The 13,388-nt window shown below is 40.0% G+C and overlaps 1 protein-coding gene across 1 annotated transcript in view; it reads right to left on the bottom strand.

Moving 5' to 3' along the window:
* The window catches only part of ARHGEF6 (Rac/Cdc42 guanine nucleotide exchange factor 6), a 146,898-nt gene that overhangs the window by 1,946 nt on the left and 131,564 nt on the right, over positions 1-13,388 (bottom strand). Inside the window, 3 exon segments of the mRNA XM_006172377.3 lie at positions 1,707-1,806; positions 8,677-8,766; positions 11,598-11,691. Of these exon segments, the coding sequence (XP_006172439.3) occupies positions 1,707-1,806; positions 8,677-8,766; positions 11,598-11,691 (284 nt within the window).

Below are 13,388 nucleotides of genomic sequence, written 5' to 3'. Positions count from 1 at the left end.
CCCCACCTCTTTATGTCTCTCTCTCTGGTCAAATTAAAATAAATAAATGAATAAATAATATTAAATAGATGATGCTTTACAAATAAAAGATCCTAAAAAGCAGTGTATTTTCTAGGTGATTGGGAATGGTATCGCTCTGTATGATTCTCTTGTTCCTTATTTTCATAGGAGATAAACTGCTACCACATATAGTTGTTTAAACATCACATCACTGCATCTTCCCTCCTCCTTTGCTCCTCGCTTCCCAGACTGGATGAGTAAAAAACAAGAGACTAAGACCCATCATGAGGTTTCCTTCTTCTAGCCTTAATGAGATATAATTGACAAATAAAAATTGTATATATTCAATTTGTATATATTCAAAAATTGTGTATGACATGATGTTTTGTTATATGTCTACATTGTGAAATGATTACCACTGTCGAGATAATTAGCACATCCATCACCTGATGTAGTTACCAGTGTGGGTGTGTCTGGTAAGAGCACTCAAGATCTACTGTCATAGCGAAAGGAAGTATGTAATACTGTATTAGTACCTGTAGTCACCATGTTGTACATTAGGGCTCTAGAACTTATTTGTCCCGCATAACTAAAATGTCGTCTACTTTGAACAATGTCTCCCTCTCCCCTCTACCTCCCCAGCCCCTGGCAACCACCTTTCTATCCCTCGCTTCTATGAATTGGTATTTTAAATATTTCCATCATAAGATTTTTATTTCTCTAGCATTGGGGCAGGAATGAATGTCACCTAATGTATAAAGAGGTATCACTATGTCCTGACTATTCTACAATATCTGTGCTATAACATTGTTCTTCTCACCTCCTGACATTATGCGACCCCACATGACACAAAGCCAGGGGCATATTTCTAAAAGATCCTATATAATACCCTCCAAAAAAAGAGGATGAAGCACCCCGGTTGGGTTGTAAAATGGTCTTTTCCTCTTTGGCTCTCTCCCTGGAAAGGACTTTAGAGATGTATCCAGTTATTTTTTCGTTTATGTTTATCTTTTGGAGAGGTTTTACTATAGGGCGCATGAGCTCGCCTGAAAGACAGAGAGAGACAGAAAGCGAGACATCACCCCCCAGGGGGGATGGACACGCCACAATCCCTTCTCCTCTGTTCTCCTCTCGGGACCTGGGGCAGGCACACACACACACACACACACACACACACACAGAGCGTGAGTTTAAGCCACGGAGTCCGGGACTCGAACCGCAGTCAACTACATGGGAGTCCAGCGACATAGCCATTATGCCATCTGCTGGTTCCCCTCTACAGTTTTTTTCATAATATGCATTTTCCACAAACTTTTGAAGTCCCCTTCATATGTAAAAGTCCAGATTCTGACTCAAAAAATGAGAGAGGCATCCCTCTGGGCAGGGAAATCCATGCTGTGGCCTTCTCAGGCACTTCCTGAACCCATGTGTGCCCTGAAGCAGCTTTCTGTGTGGAGAAGACAGCTGCAGGGGCAGCAACTACATGGAGCTGCTCTGGAGGGCTCTGACCTCCCTGCCTCTCCTTCCCCCTTCCCTTCCTTGGGGGCAGCCTTTCTAACTGCATGGTCAGCAAAGAGGGCCACATTTTCAGATGAAGAGAAGCTGTCTTTCAGTGCAGACTTTACGAGTACCACACTGCCCCTCCCCCCCAGATCTTCTTTGTGAACCCCAGACAGAGCAGGAAAAGTTCAGCCCACTCTACTCACTTTTCTTCAATGATGGTCTGGCCATTGCTTCTGGTTTCTTCAATGATAAGTTTCTCTTCCTCAGGGAGTAAGACTTGTGGAACGGAATCTTTGCGAGTAGCTACAAACAAGGGTTGCAAGAGAGAGGAAAGGGGAGAGTTACTAGCAAAGACTCTAGGTGTTTGTTCTTGCCCACTCTTGTTACAGAAGGATCTTTGATCATAGCATATTCCTACTTTGAACCCAGAGGGAAGTCACCCAATATTTGCTGACTAAAACTTCTTGACATGAGGAATTCTAAATGGCCAAACATATTGATTCAATATTTGTATGTTGGGGAGCATTTTGTATTCAGAGAAACAACTTTAAAAGATGACTATGGAAACTGTCCTCAAGCAAGCCTCCTATACTTTCTCATTCTACTCTCCCAAAGCAACAAGTTGAACGGTGATCACATTCTCCCTGAAAATCTCCAAGGAATGATACACTACACGCTAGTTTCCTGTAACCTCAGTAATAATCAGGTTGAGATCAGCACTGCACTGGAACACACATGCTTAAAGGGCTTCGGAAGTATCAGTCACACTCGTTTGTCCTTTTTACATCCTCTAGTGCAGGGTAGGGTCACTTGAGGCTGTTTTGATCAAGAGTGGGGGCGGGGGGGCAGCAGATGCCATTACTTGGCTGGACTCCCACATGGCCAACCACAGTTTGAGTCCCAAATCCGGTGGCTTGAAAATCAAGCCAGCCGTATGTGCATGCATGCCCAAGATCCCAAGAAGAGAATGGAGGAGAAGGGATTGCAGCATGGCCATTTCCCCTGTGGAGGTGTTTCTCACTTTCCTCTCACTGTCTCTGTTTCTCACTCTCTCTGGTGTGTGCATGCACCCTAATGCAAAAACTTCTTAAAAAAAAAAGAGTAGAGTGGAATTGAGAGATTATCACATCAGCAACAAAGATGCACGTGTCTTCCCCATCTCTACTCAGCTCTGGAACAGAAGAGGTAACATAACAGACATGGGGCATCACCAAATAGCTCTCCCGCATCTCCGATCTCCCCCTCACTCTGGATCCTTCAGTGTGATGCTAAAAGGCCTGTCGTGTGCCAAGCAGAGCACTAGACACTTGCCACATGTAAAAGGCAGGCTGTTAGAAGAGACAAAAATGTGCCTATTTAGGCCAAAACACCTGTCTGCACCTGTAAATAGATCAATTGACTCTGCTGATGTGAAAAGAGATGGTGGGGTCACTTGAGGCCATATTGATCAAAAGTAGAGTCGGGGGGGCAGTAGATGGCATTGCTTGACTGGACTCCCACATGGCCGACCACAGTTTGAGTCCCAAATCCGGTGGCTTGAAAATCACGCCAGCTGCATGTGTGTGCATGCCCAATATCCCGAGAAGAGAATGGAGAAGGCCCATGTCTGTTATGTTACCCCCATTAGAGCCCCATGTCTGTTATACTACCTGTTTTGTTCCAGAGCTGAGTGGAGATGGTGAAGACACCTGAATCTTTGTTGCTGATGTGATAATCTCTCAATTCCACTCTACTCTTTATTTTTTTAAGAAGTTTTTGCGTTAAGGTGCGTGCAAACACCAGAGAGAGCAAGAAACAGAGACAGTGAGAGGAAAGTGAGAAATACCTCCCCAAGGGTATGTGAAGAAGAGATGAAGTCAGCTTTTGTATGGTGGGCGCTTCTGATGTCTCCTTGTCCCCCTCTATTTCCTAGTTTTCACAATAAAAACTGCTCTCATTGCCCTTTCCTGGTTCCTTGAAACTTGTTTTCAGAGCTGGGTGTGCCTGAAGTCACAGTCAGGTTTTGTCTGGGAAGCAGAAAGTATAAAGGTCTCATCTTTGTGGACAAATGTTTTTACATCAAACCTTTGCTAAACAACCTTAGAGACCTGTTACTGTGAAAGAACATGCCAAGACAGTCCACCCAAGAAATCCCTCTCACACTTGAGTGATTGGTCAGTGGCTGTCCAAAATGGAGCATTATAGAGGATCCACTCCTCAAGCAGATGCAAATCCCTCACAAAAGATATCCTGAATGTCAGGGCAGGCAGGTGGTGTGGTGGTTAAAGGCTCTGGACTTCCTCATGGCCAACCACGGTTTGAGTCCTGGACCTGGCAGCTTGCTTTCTCACTTTCTCTCTCTTTCTCACTTGGTCCTTCTTTGGTCAAATTAAAATAACTAAATAAATAAAATTAAAATTAAATAAGTCTTTTTAAAAAAAAAGATATCCTGAATGTTTATACTAATGGAAGACAAAAGACAATTCACGTGACCTGGCTTTTGAAAAGCACAAGGATGAATCAAAAAATATCATCTCTCTTTGAGTTTGTAATCTGAAAGGTGTTTGGGGAAACACTCCTACCTACTAACTCCCTGATCAATTTTATACAATTCGAGCAGCCTCTGCGAAGCAGCTATATTTCCAGATTTTCAGAAGAACTCTGCAACTTGAATTTGGTGAAGCATTATTCGCTTAAATATGCAGCTGATCAAAGATAGTATTATGACTTCCTTTCCAAATCTGCCTATAAGAGATTAGCATCAGTTCACAGACACAGGAACTCTCTGGGCTCTTTAATTCCTAACTAGTGTCAGTGAAGGTATCTATTTTCTTCAAAAGAGAATGGTTTTTTTTAATTGTTTTCATTTCAATGGTTTTTTTTAATTTTTTTCATTTCTCTCATCTCCAACTTTTTTTTTTATTTTTTACTCTTGCATTTCTCTTTCTCTCTGCGTGAAAAGCAATACTGGGTAAACAACCCGCTTGGTAGCTAAAACCACCTTATCTGAAAGATGCAGTCCTGCACCGCTGCTCTGCACCAAGTCACCTGCCTTCCACACCTCACAACCCATCTGGGTTGCTTTTCTCCTTTTCTAAAAGACAGTGAGCAGTAAAGAAATAACATCATTCATTAGAGAAAGAAGTTTAGGGGAACTTACTTGAGCCATGGCCTTGTTGAAAGTTTGCGCTGGTGCAGTAGGCTTCGATCACTTTAAGAATCTGAGCATCCTCTTCCAGAGCAGCTGTACCTGTCAACGTACCAATAATGAGTCTTTCTTTGGAATGAATTTAACAGAGGCTAAAATCACGAACTCCATAAAGCCTATAAATCACCAAATACCTGATTTTATCATGTCTTCTCTTTGAAACATCTCTTTCCAATTTTGTTTCATTTTCCTTTTTCAAGAACTTAACTTCTTTAGGCACAGTATAGTACTATGGTCTTACAAGAATTCACAGTGCATAAAGGATTTTTTTCTCTCTCCTCCTAATGTTATGTGCAATTTTACCTCTCTCTAATCAGACCAATGATTAATACCACAGATCTTTTCAGATTATAAATTCTTATCTCCCACAATCCTCTACATGGAAATTGCAAATTTTTCTTTCATTGGCTATGTTAAGATTATTTTTGTTTTCAAAAATCCATCCTCACTAATTTATAGAACATTTTGTTGTCTGAATTTTAGCCACTTTGTTTTTCCTTAGAACTGTATTTCATAGCAAAGAACATCTTTGATAATTCATTATATATCGGATCGTCAGGAGAGTCATGATGCATTTTCATATAGAAAAATATGTCACAATCCCTACAACCTAATGATTAGTAGAGTGAATTTTTAATGTTTACAACATAATGTAATATTAAGTGAAGGTGGTGAATATTTTTATAGCCTCTATTAGTTTATAACACATCATATACATACTTTTAAAAATCATACTGGATAACATGTATAGCAATATCTTTGATTGAGCCAATTAATATACAGTGTATTCTGGATGGGAAAGTTCAGTTCGTATGCTATAATGATATACAGTGATTGACTGCAAAATTTTAAAAATGTTTAAAAACCATGCTGTACCCTACAAAGATGTGTAATGGTTAGATATAAATTATAAATTATAATAAATATCTTAAAAAATAGCTTTTCATAGGTTTATGCTCTGGCTCCTCAAAATGATGCAGTACATGCCAGTGCCAGGGACTGGCCTCTTACTACAGTGTTTCTGAAAGGCAGGAGAAAGATCTGCTAATCTTTGTGCGGGAGCTCTAGGGTCAGCCTCCATGAGTTCATCAGGGCCTGCTCCCGAAGCCCAGAGCTCTAAAATGGGGGTCTTGTCAGTTGTCTTTTAGAGGTCAAAGTCACAGCACTGGGCTTAGTGCTGACTTCAGCTCTCATCCGACACACCACAGCCTGCCTCCTTTAAATTTCAAGGCTCACCTTCTCTAGGATGTGTCCCCTGTTAACCCCACCTATTTTCTGACCAGCTAGCAAAGTCACTGATTGTCCTTCCTCTCTCTTTACTACATCCTCCAATTCATTCTTGAAATGACTGGATGGGAACACTTTGTTAATAGGCTGATGTGCACACCCAGGTGTGCAGTGGGGGAGGAGGCAGGCAGAAGCTGCAATCAAGTAAACATTGATCCATAGTGTATTTCTGAGTGATGCACACAGTCCTGATGCCCCTTCATGCAATGCGATTTACTTCTTCACATGTGTCCCGAAGAGACTTGTTCGTAGCCTTCTAGCCAAATATGTGCATACTGACTGGCTAGCTTACTAACTTTGCAAATTAAGCCTTGTTTCTAGATGTCAGCAGGCTGATTCTTTGGCTAACTGAGAACATACCTGAGCATTAGATTTCTGGAAAGATCCCAGCTTTCAAGACTATTTAGTCTATCTCAGTACAGGAAAATATCTCAGGCATCAGAAACAAGGAAAGAAAAGTGTATTCATAAGCAAATGAGTCTCTTTAGTGGTTCTAAATCAAGTGAGGCAAAATATTCAACACGAAAATGACACAGATGGTGTCTGCCTAAGATAAAATGAAGTGAAGCTGGAAGCAACTTATCCAAAAGTCTTAGAGGTGATCAAATCTTTCCATGCATTTTTCTTTATGTAACCCACGATGCCAAGAACAAATTGCTCTGCTTGTCTGCTTTTTACAAAGTTCTCATGGGGGCCAGGGTGGTGTAGAGGTTAAGGCACTGGACTCCCATGGCCAACTGTGGTTCGAGTCCTGTACCCGGTGACTTGAAACTCATTCTGGGCACGTGTTTGTGTGCCCAAAATCTCGAGAGGGAGTGGAAGAGAAGGGATTGTGATATGGCCAACCCCCAAGGGGTGATTTCTCACTTTCTCTCTATCTCTGTTTCTCCAATGATCACACAGGCCCTATAACAAAACTCTCTCCAAAAATAAAAAAGATATTCTCATGTTGGTCCAGTTGCTGTGGCATGGGTTTAATGCTAGTATCCTGTAGTGCTGGAAGCCAAATGGTGACCATGCTTTGGCTCCCAGGTCAGCCTGAAAACAACATTCCAGGTGCACGCACCAGCTACCAGGACCCAGAGAAGCTGCAGGCTGGGGAAAGATGATCTTGCTGTGAGAGGACTCTATTGAAGGTCTCTCTCTCTCTTCTCTTCCCTCATGCATGCATGGTCTCACACACACATGCACATACATGCACATGTACTTCCTATCATTACAAAGTGTTGTCATGTTGGGACCAAGAAGTGTTGTGGTGGTTAAGGCACTGGATTGCCACATGGCTAACTGCAGTTCAAGTCCCAGACCTGGTGGCTTGAAAATCATGCTGGGTGTGTGTGTATGCATGCCCAAAATCCTGATAAAAAAAATGGAAGACAATGGATTGTGGCATGGCCATCCCCCCTGGGGGATTATTTCTCACTTTCCCTTTCTCTGTCTCTCTCTCCAGTGAGTGCTCACATTCGATGATGAAAACCTAAAAAAGAAATTCTCATGTAAAAAATTCTCATACTGGTTCATTCATAAATAAATTTCAGAAAGTATAAAACACATACTTTTCCTAATCACATATTCCTCCTCCGATGGTTTTCTCTCAGTCTTTCTTTTATGAAGAAACTTCTTCATTGTTTTGGGGCTTTTACTAGACTCCTGTAAGTACAGAGATTTTCCAGTGAATTAAAATTCTCCTCTGATAAGAAATACAGAAGAGCAAATGAAATTAAATAGAATGCCTCTTTCTTTTTGACAGTTTCACTAAAAGCGCATGAAAATTTAATACTGTACACAATAAAAATGGCTCCAATAAACTCTAAAAACTTAAGTAACACAGAGGCAATGACATTATCCTCTCAATTGCCAGAGGAGTGCAAACAAGAATGGAGAAGATGCAGCAGGTTCTCCAGGAGGACAAATGCCTTTAGGGTACCATCTGCAGAGAAAGTAATGGGTATCAACTCTAGGAAAATAACAGTATTTCTGCCTTGGTTTATGTTCCACACTGATACAGTCTTAAGGGAATTAAATAACAATCCCAACAACCAATTTATCCCTTTTCAAAGAGTGTCAGAGATATTTAAGTAGTTTTTCCTTACCAACAGTCCCAAAAGAAGGATATAATTTTCATTTGTCAGATGGTAAAATGAAGGCAGAGAGACTAATTTTCCTGCAGTAAGAAGGAAGAGCCAAATGAAGGCTCCCTTGATAAATAATTTAGGGTTTGGTATAATATGCTCATAGCCAAGCTTAACTATACATATATAAAGTCATATTTTTAATTAATAGACATAAGAAATACACATTACTTAATTTGCTTTTGCCATATGAATAGCCAGCAGGTCAAAAAAGTGCTCACTGTCAGGTCTGGCAGGTGGTGTGGTGTTTGGGACACTGGACTCTCACATGGCCAACTGCAGTTTTTTTAATTTTTTTTATTTCTTTCATCTCCCACTTTTTTTTTTTTTTTTTTACTCTTGCATTTCTCTTTCTCTCTGCGTGAAAAGCAATACTGGGTAAACAACCCGCTTGGTAGCTAAAACCACCTTATCTGAAAGATGCAGTCCTGCACCGCTGCTCTGCACCAAGTCACCTGCCTTCCACACCTCACAACCCATCTGGGTTGCTTTTCTCCTTTTCTAAAAGACAGTGAGCAGTAAAGAAATAACATCATTCATTAGAGAAAGAAGTTTAGGGGAACTTACTTGAGCCATGGCCTTGTTGAAAGTTTGCGCTGGTGCAGTAGGCTTCGATCACTTTAAGAATCTGAGCATCCTCTTCCAGAGCAGCTGTACCTGTCAACGTACCAATAATGAGTCTTTCTTTGGAATGAATTTAACAGAGGCTAAAATCACGAACTCCATAAAGCCTATAAATCACCAAATACCTGATTTTATCATGTCTTCTCTTTGAAACATCTCTTTCCAATTTTGTTTCATTTTCCTTTTTCAAGAACTTAACTTCTTTAGGCACAGTATAGTACTATGGTCTTACAAGAATTCACAGTGCATAAAGGATTTTTTTCTCTCTCCTCCTAATGTTATGTGCAATTTTACCTCTCTCTAATCAGACCAATGATTAATACCACAGATCTTTTCAGATTATAAATTCTTATCTCCCACAATCCTCTACATGGAAATTGCAAATTTTTCTTTCATTGGCTATGTTAAGATTATTTTTGTTTTCAAAAATCCATCCTCACTAATTTATAGAACATTTTGTTGTCTGAATTTTAGCCACTTTGTTTTTCCTTAGAACTGTATTTCATAGCAAAGAACATCTTTGATAATTCATTATATATCGGATCGCAAGGAGGGATACGACATAATGTAATATTAAGTGAAGGTGGTGAATATTTTTATAGCCTCTATTAGTTTATAACACATCATATACATACTTTTAAAAATCATACTGGATAACATGTATAGCAATATCTTTGATTGAGCCAATTAATATACAGTGTATTCTGGATGGGAAAGTTCAGTTCGTATGCTATAATGATATACAGTGATTGACTGCAAAATTTTAAAAATGTTTAAAAACCATGCTGTACCCTACAAGTACAGTGTATTCTGGATGGGAAAGTTCATTTCGTATGCTATAATGATATACAGTGATTGACTGCAAAATTTTAAAAATGTTTAAAAACCATGCTGTACCCTACAAAGATGTGTAATGGTTAGATATAAATTATAAATTATAATAAATATCTTAAAAAATAGCTTTTCATAGGTTTATGCTCTGGCTCCTCAAAATGATGCAGTACATGCCAGTGCCAGGGACTGGCCTCTTACTACAGTGTTTCTGAAAGGCAGGAGAAAGATCTGCTAATCTTTGTGCGGGAGCTCTAGGGTCAGCCTCCATGAGTTCATCAGGGCCTGCTCCCGAAGCCCAGAGCTCTAAAATGGGGGTCTTGTCAGTTGTCTTTTAGAGGTCAAAGTCACAGCACTGGGCTTAGTGCTGACTTCAGCTCTCATCCGACACACCACAGCCTGCCTCCTTTAAATTTCAAGGCTCACCTTCTCTAGGATGTGTCCCCTGTTAACCCCACCTATTTTCTGACCAGCTAGCAAAGTCACTGATTGTCCTTCCTCTCTCTTTACTACATCCTCCAATTCATTCTTGAAATGACTGGATGGGAACACTTTGTTAATAGGCTGATGTGCACACCCAGGTGTGCAGTGGGGGAGGAGGCAGGCAGAAGCTGCAATCAAGTAAACATTGATCCATAGTGTATTTCTGAGTGATGCACACAGTCCTGATGCCCCTTCATGCAATGCGATTTACTTCTTCACATGTGTCCCGAAGAGACTTGTTCGTAGCCTTCTAGCCAAATATGTGCATACTGACTGGCTAGCTTACTAACTTTGCAAATTAAGCCTTGTTTCTAGATGTCAGCAGGCTGATTCTTTGGCTAACTGAGAACATACCTGAGCATTAGATTTCTGGAAAGATCCCAGCTTTCAAGACTATTTAGTCTATCTCAGTACAGGAAAATATCTCAGGCATCAGAAACAAGGAAAGAAAAGTGTATTCATAAGCAAATGAGTCTCTTTAGTGGTTCTAAATCAAGTGAGGCAAAATATTCAACACGAAAATGACACAGATGGTGTCTGCCTAAGATAAAATGAAGTGAAGCTGGAAGCAACTTATCCAAAAGTCTTAGAGGTGATCAAATCTTTCCATGCATTTTTCTTTATGTAACCCACGATGCCAAGAACAAATTGCTCTGCTTGTCTGCTTTTTACAAAGTTCTCATGGGGGCCAGGGTGGTGTAGAGGTTAAGGCACTGGACTCCCATGGCCAACTGTGGTTCGAGTCCTGTACCCGGTGACTTGAAACTCATTCTGGGCACGTGTTTGTGTGCCCAAAATCTCGAGAGGGAGTGGAAGAGAAGGGATTGTGATATGGCCAACCCCCAGGGGGTGATTTCTCACTTTCTCTCTATCTCTGTTTCTCCAATGATCACACAGGCCCTATAACAAAACTCTCTCCAAAAATAAAAAAGATATTCTCATGTTGGTCCAGTTGCTGTGGCATGGGTTTAATGCTAGTATCCTGTAGTGCTGGAAGCCAAATGGTGACCATGCTTTGGCTCCCAGGTCAGCCTGAAAACAACATTCCAGGTGCACGCACCAGCTACCAGGACCCAGAGAAGCTGCAGGCTGGGGAAAGATGATCTTGCTGTGAGAGGACTCTATTGAAGGTCTCTCTCTCTCTTCTCTTCCCTCATGCATGCATGGTCTCACACACACATGCACATACATGCACATGTACTTCCTATCATTACAAAGTGTTGTCATGTTGGGACCAAGAAGTGTTGTGGTGGTTAAGGCACTGGATTGCCACATGGCTAACTGCAGTTCAAGTCCCAGACCTGGTGGCTTGAAAATCATGCTGGGTGTGTGTGTATGCATGCCCAAAATCCTGATAAAAAAAATGGAAGACAATGGATTGTGGCATGGCCATCCCCCCTGGGGGATTATTTCTCACTTTCCCTTTCTCTGTCTCTCTCTCCAGTGAGTGCTCACATTCGATGATGAAAACCTAAAAAAGAAATTCTCATGTAAAAAATTCTCATACTGGTTCATTCATAAATAAATTTCAGAAAGTATAAAACACATACTTTTCCTAATCACATATTCCTCCTCCGATGGTTTTCTCTCAGTCTTTCTTTTATGAAGAAACTTCTTCATTGTTTTGGGGCTTTTACTAGACTCCTGTAAGTACAGAGATTTTCCAGTGAATTAAAATTCTCCTCTGATAAGAAATACAGAAGAGCAAATGAAATTAAATAGAATGCCTCTTTCTTTTTGACAGTTTCACTAAAAGCGCATGAAAATTTAATACTGTACACAATAAAAATGGCTCCAATAAACTCTAAAAACTTAAGTAACACAGAGGCAATGACATTATCCTCTCAATTGCCAGAGGAGTGCAAACAAGAATGGAGAAGATGCAGCAGGTTCTCCAGGAGGACAAATGCCTTTAGGGTACCATCTGCAGAGAAAGTAATGGGTATCAACTCTAGGAAAATAACAGTATTTCTGCCTTGGTTTATGTTCCACACTGATACAGTCTTAAGGGAATTAAATAACAATCCCAACAACCAATTTATCCCTTTTCAAAGAGTGTCAGAGATATTTAAGTAGTTTTTCCTTACCAACAGTCCCAAAAGAAGGATATAATTTTCATTTGTCAGATGGTAAAATGAAGGCAGAGAGACTAATTTTCCTGCAGTAAGAAGGAAGTGCCAAATGAAGGCTCCCTTGATAAATAATTTAGGGTTTGGTATAATATGCTCATAGCCAAGCTTAACTATACATATATAAAGTCATATTTTTAATTAATAGACATAAGAAATACACATTACTTAATTTGCTTTTGCCATATGAATAGCCAGCAGGTCAAAAAAGTGCTCACTGTCAGGTCTGGCAGGTGGTGTGGTGTTTGGGACACTGGACTCTCACATGGCCAACTGCAGTTTGAGTCCTAGACCTGATGGCTTGCTTTTTTACTTTCTGTGTGTGTGTGTGTGTGTGTGCATGTGTGTGTGTGTCTTAGGCAAATTAAAAAATAATAATAAATAAGGGCCAGCAGGTGGCATGGTGGTTAAGGCAGCTGGACTCCCACATGGCCGACTGCAGTTCTGAGCCCCAGACCTGGCAGCTTGCTTTCTCACTTTCCTTCTCTCTCTCTCTGTCTCTCTCTGGTCAACTTCAATAAAATAAAATAAAATAATGGTGATGAATTTAAAAATTAAATAAAGTAATTCTTTACAAAATAATAATCAATAAAAATACTAAATTTAAAAGTTCTTTAATTTAAAAATAGTGCTCATTGTCAATGTCCAACAGATTAAAATGCTAAGAAAAAAGAAAAAACTTCTATTGATCTTATATCTTACAATGATGGATATATGTGACACATGGATATTAATGATTATCTTAAAAGTATATGAAACTAAGGATTTAATTTGTCTAACTTAGCCACAGTGATCCACTTAGATTTGAAAACTAACATGAAAAACTCCCATGTGGGAAAAATAATAGGGAAAATCACATTTTAAAAAATAGGAAAATGGGCATTTTTAAGGCATTATAAGATGACATTTTCATACGTATTTCACACGAGCCTGCTTTTTGAAGAAAGTACTTACATGCCAGAAATGCATCTTCATATTTTAGCCACCAATTATAACAAGGAACGAAACAAGCATGAGGGAAAGCTTCATTCATCAAAGTTTATAGATAGCATTATGGCGTCACTGTAAGCCACAGATATTGTTCTACCCTTACCTTTAAGATATAAGACATCCTCTAAAATGAATATGTAAAGAAAGAGAAGATGAGCGTGAGAGGTCGATGATTATAATGACCAAATCCACTTATCAATAATTCTAAAACAACATTTGAAA

Source organism: Tupaia chinensis, unplaced genomic scaffold (genome assembly GCF_000334495.1).
Source record: "Tupaia chinensis unplaced genomic scaffold, TupChi_1.0 Scaffold000706_1, whole genome shotgun sequence".
NCBI classification, from domain to species: Eukaryota; Metazoa; Chordata; class Mammalia; order Scandentia; family Tupaiidae; genus Tupaia; species Tupaia belangeri.
Note: the sequence above shows the minus strand (reverse complement) of the source record. Positions and strands in the feature narration are given on the sequence as shown.